The sequence below is a fragment of the Contarinia nasturtii genome, unplaced genomic scaffold, assembly GCF_009176525.2.
Source record: "Contarinia nasturtii isolate CC-2019 unplaced genomic scaffold, AAFC_CNas_1.1 Cnas_scaffold_6178, whole genome shotgun sequence".
In the NCBI taxonomy this organism is placed as follows: domain Eukaryota; kingdom Metazoa; phylum Arthropoda; class Insecta; order Diptera; family Cecidomyiidae; genus Contarinia; species Contarinia nasturtii.
The window spans coordinates 1-4,258 of record NW_022203436.1 but is presented as its reverse complement, the minus strand read 5'-3'; the positions used below and the strand labels follow the sequence as shown (position 1 = coordinate 4,258).

At 34.0% G+C, this 4,258-nt stretch overlaps 1 protein-coding gene across 1 annotated transcript; it reads right to left on the bottom strand.

Annotated features, from left to right (window-relative positions):
* Nucleotides 1-3,086: 3,086 nt before the first annotated feature.
* LOC116351739 (protein GVQW3-like) lies at nucleotides 3,087-3,428 on the bottom strand. The gene has a single exon (XM_031783880.1). It carries the CDS (start codon nucleotides 3,426-3,428, stop codon nucleotides 3,087-3,089), a length of 342 nt encoding a protein of 113 aa, XP_031639740.1.
* Nucleotides 3,429-4,258: the final 830 nt, after the last annotated feature.

Below are 4,258 nucleotides of genomic sequence, written 5' to 3'. Positions count from 1 at the left end.
GAAAAGAATAGTTAGGAAAAATGTGAAAGAATAAAAACATTGACTTAATTGTAAAATATTTTAAATAACACGTTCATTTAGTATTCATCACTGATAGTGATATATTTCGTCTGTGGTTTTCAAAATATTCAGTATGTTTTAGTTTCGAAAATGTAACATTAAATGTTAGTTTTTTGATACAAGATTTTTAATGACTCCTCTGCAACTCAGTAAGTTAACGTGAAATATTCTCTCTTCATGAGCTAAGGTACATTTCAAAATGAATTCAAATCATACATCTGAATGTTCTCATTTAAAAGATACGATTACCCATTACAAGCAAATCGTAGCACTGAAATAAAGAAAAAAAAAAAACAAACGAAAGGAGAAAAACAGAACTAACGAGCAATGCGAGTCTCTAATGTGACGACTAATTCCATCTTAAGAAAATTATTTGCATTTACCATATGTTTTTAACGTGCTCGGTTGCGTTAATTATTGAGTATCATGATGTACACATATCTATAGATTAGATCTAAGTATACTTAAGCGATATTTGTGATTGCAAATTTTGAGCATCTTAAGCCATTCTCAATACATTGAAAACATACAGTTAGTTTTGCATACAAATGGATTGTTTCAGGCTCTAACCACCGAGAACGCTTAAGAACTCATTCATTTGTATTCTTCTGCCATATACCTTTTACAATTTAAATTCAATGGACCAAAGAAACAAGCGAGCTCAAACACACACACATACACACACTAACACACAACAAATATATTAGAAATGAAAGATTTTTGCGTTAGCATTCATCGAAGCTGGGAATCGAACTATATATACTTCAAATGGGCATCCAATGGACGATATTGTTTTCCTTTTTTCCAAATGAATTTGATATATCAATACTGTCACTTAAAAATTACACAGTCATTTTAATGAACTTAATTAATTCAATTACACGTAGTATGATTGCCTATGGGGGGCAATATAAAAGAAAACGGTTGGCAAATCAAATAAGGAACAAAAGGGTAAAATGTAAAGAAAACACTCCATTCCACTTGTATTTTCCTTAAAACTCTACGCTGCCTGCACACATGAACAAGAGGCCAAAGTGAAATAAAATATCAATTAAATCCAACCCTTTTTCCCGTGTTAGTTTATCATTCATTCGTTCTGTCACTCGTCGGCACATAATCACACACTTGCCAAATGCCACCACACTTTCTCACTGATGAAAATGAGACAAAACAAAAATTGAATACATTAAGTAAAAAGGTATACATAAAGAGAAAGAGACATTTTCTTTATTTAAAGATTAAACCACATCAAAAACGAATTGGCTTGATTGGCCCAGATCGAACCATCTCAATTTTGTTGAATCTACACTTCAAAAGGTTGCTGAAGTTAAACGAGTTTAAGAAGATATTTCTCATTTCTTTATTTAATGAACATTTAAAAAGCTGACTACCAAAAAGGCCTGAAATGTACAATTTATTATCGATTCAGATTTTACCTGAAACAAAAGTGATCCAAAAAAATATATACGTGAATTGATATGATTCATTATATACAGCGATAGTTAAGACGTATTAAAGTGTTAGGATTAATAAAGCAACATTTTCTGAATAAATTCGGTGAGAAACAAATAATAATCTAATGCAAAAATATCCATAGTGTACAAACTCTATTTGAGTTTATCAGTGAATCAATGCGTAAATTGAAAAATTTATTATTTCAATAAAAAGCGTTTGGAAAGTTCAAAAACACACAAGTATCGTTAAGGTGAGAAGAAGAGATAAATAGAGATAGAAGGAAAGAATGGAAAGCAAAGATCTACTTTTAAAATGATAAACGAAAGTGGAAAGGTGAAAAGTAGAAAATATGATTATGATTATATTTCTACTGATGATGACGATGTGATGTTGTATGTCTGGTATATTGGAGCGCGCGCTCAATTATATTGGCAACAAGAGAGCTCAGACATTGAACCCTTTTAAGTTAAAGAAAATCAGTTTAGTATCAAAACATTAAAATGTTTCTAACCAGAGATAGAGAGAGAGAGAGAGAGAGAGAGAGAGAGAGAGAGAGAGAGAGAGGGAGTATGAATTGAAACTCTGTGATACATACACTTTTTTCCTCTTCTATCTTTCATTCGATCTTGTTGGTCTTTTTTTAATATTCTCGTCAATGGTGCATCTCTCTTTCTCTGTTTATTTCACATAAAAGCGAAAATCATAAAAAGCATTTTTCTTTGGGTGCTCTTGCAACTTATAAAACGCAAAGTATATATCGAAGTGAGTGTAGTTAAGAAGAGTCTATTTGAATCGTTGCATGAGAGAAAAAGAGATAGAGACTCATCTTACTTTGACTTTTCTTACTTTGAATGTTCAATGAAACATCGGTTGAAAAGTACTATTGTGATCAAAAAGTACACATAATTGATTAAAAAAATTAAAAATCTTTATTTATTCTTCTAAATTCATTTCGTCGCCTTCGAAGTAATCCCCCTCGGCCGCAATGCACATACGCCAACGTTTTTTCCAGTCTTCGAAACAGTGTGAAAATCCACTTTCAGGTATGGCCTTCAATTCACGTGGCGATTCACGTTCAATCTCTTCAATCGACTCGAAACGATGTCCACGGAGCGGTTTTTTGAGTGTAGAAAAGAGCCAGAAGTCACACGGTGCCAAATCAGGCGAATATGGAGGTTGCGGAACGATATGAGTTGAATTTTTGGCGAAATAATCACGAATAATTAATGCAGTGTGAGCTGGTGCATTATCATGATGCAAAAACCAAGAGTTGTTTGCCCATAATTCCGGCCGCTTCTTTCGAATTGCTTCACGCAAACGACGCATAACATTCAAATAATATTCCTTGTTAACACTTTGGCCGGTTGGAAGAAATTCGGAATGCATCACACCACGATAATCGAAAAATACTGTCAACATAACCTTGATTTTTGACCGACTTTGACGAGATTTTTTTGGTTTGGCTTCACCTTTTCAAACGATATTCGGCGGACTAATCGGCTGTTTCTGGGTCGTATGCATAGATCCAAGTCTCATCTCCCGTAATGATCCGTTTTATGCACGATTGATAGTCAGAAAGCATTTCTTGACACACGACGCTCTTTTTCGATGAAATTCAATGTTTTTGGCACTAATCGAGATGCACAACGTCTGAGACCCAAATGATCTTTTAAAATGGTTGCGATCGACCCAAATGAAATGCCAGCAATATCAACAAGGTCTCTAATTGCCAATCGACGGTTTTTTTGCACAAGATCTTTTATTTCCTTGACGTGTTGTTGATTAGTTGATGTTGTTGGTTGTCCGGATCGAATTTCATCTTCTACACGTTCTCTGCCCTCTTTGAACTTCTTATGCCACTCATAAATAGTTGGTCTAGCCATGGATTGATCACTGAAGGCCTTTTCTAACATTTCACACGTTTTTATGGGCGAAATTTCGTTCCGCACACAAAATTTAATGCAAATTCTTTGCTCAACAAAATCTGTCATTATGAAAATCGCCAAAAGAAATTTTGTGTATGCACATCAACAAGTGTAACTCAACATGTGATGCAGATATTGACATGATATTTTGTATAGTTATAAATGACAGTGCTACCAACCCACAAAAAAAAATATTTACACGATTTCTTCATCCCGCGCATTTGAAATCATCAATTATGTGTACTTTTTTATCACAATAGTATGTCAAAAAATAAATTCGAAAAAAGCATGTCGGTGGTCAAAAATCGAGAAAAAGGAATTTTCAGCGATTTTTTCAAAATGCCACCTGGCGGCCAAATTTTTTTTTTTTTTTTTTGCGGATTCTTAATTTGGTGCCCGAGCACTACTAAAATATGCAAAAACCCCTTTCCAAAAGTCAGCGGTATCGATTTTCATTTCTTTAACGTATATATAGAGTGACGCAAAATATACAGTATGTCTCATTATATAAAGCCATCGATTTTTCATATTAAAACTAACAAGTTGTACAAAATTATTTTATATAATTTTTATTTGACTTCTAAGCTACGACGCACACAATCAATATTTAATCCAGTCACCGTCATGCTCGATCACACGGGCACATCTATTTGGCATACTTTTGTTCAAATTTTCAGCATATTCGCGTTGAAGACCTTTCCACTGTCGTTGAATGAATGAACTGAACTGCTTCAAATTGCGGTGTGTTTTACCACGAAGCCTTGCCTTAAAAATGGCCCAAACATTTTCGATCTGATTGCAATCGGGTGATTGTGGTG

Bases quoted from the DNA above. Each gene is read 5' to 3' on its own strand.
- LOC116351739 (XM_031783880.1), bottom strand. From the start codon at position 3,428: ATGTTAGAAAAGGCCTTCAGTGATCAATCCATGGCTAGACCAACTATT.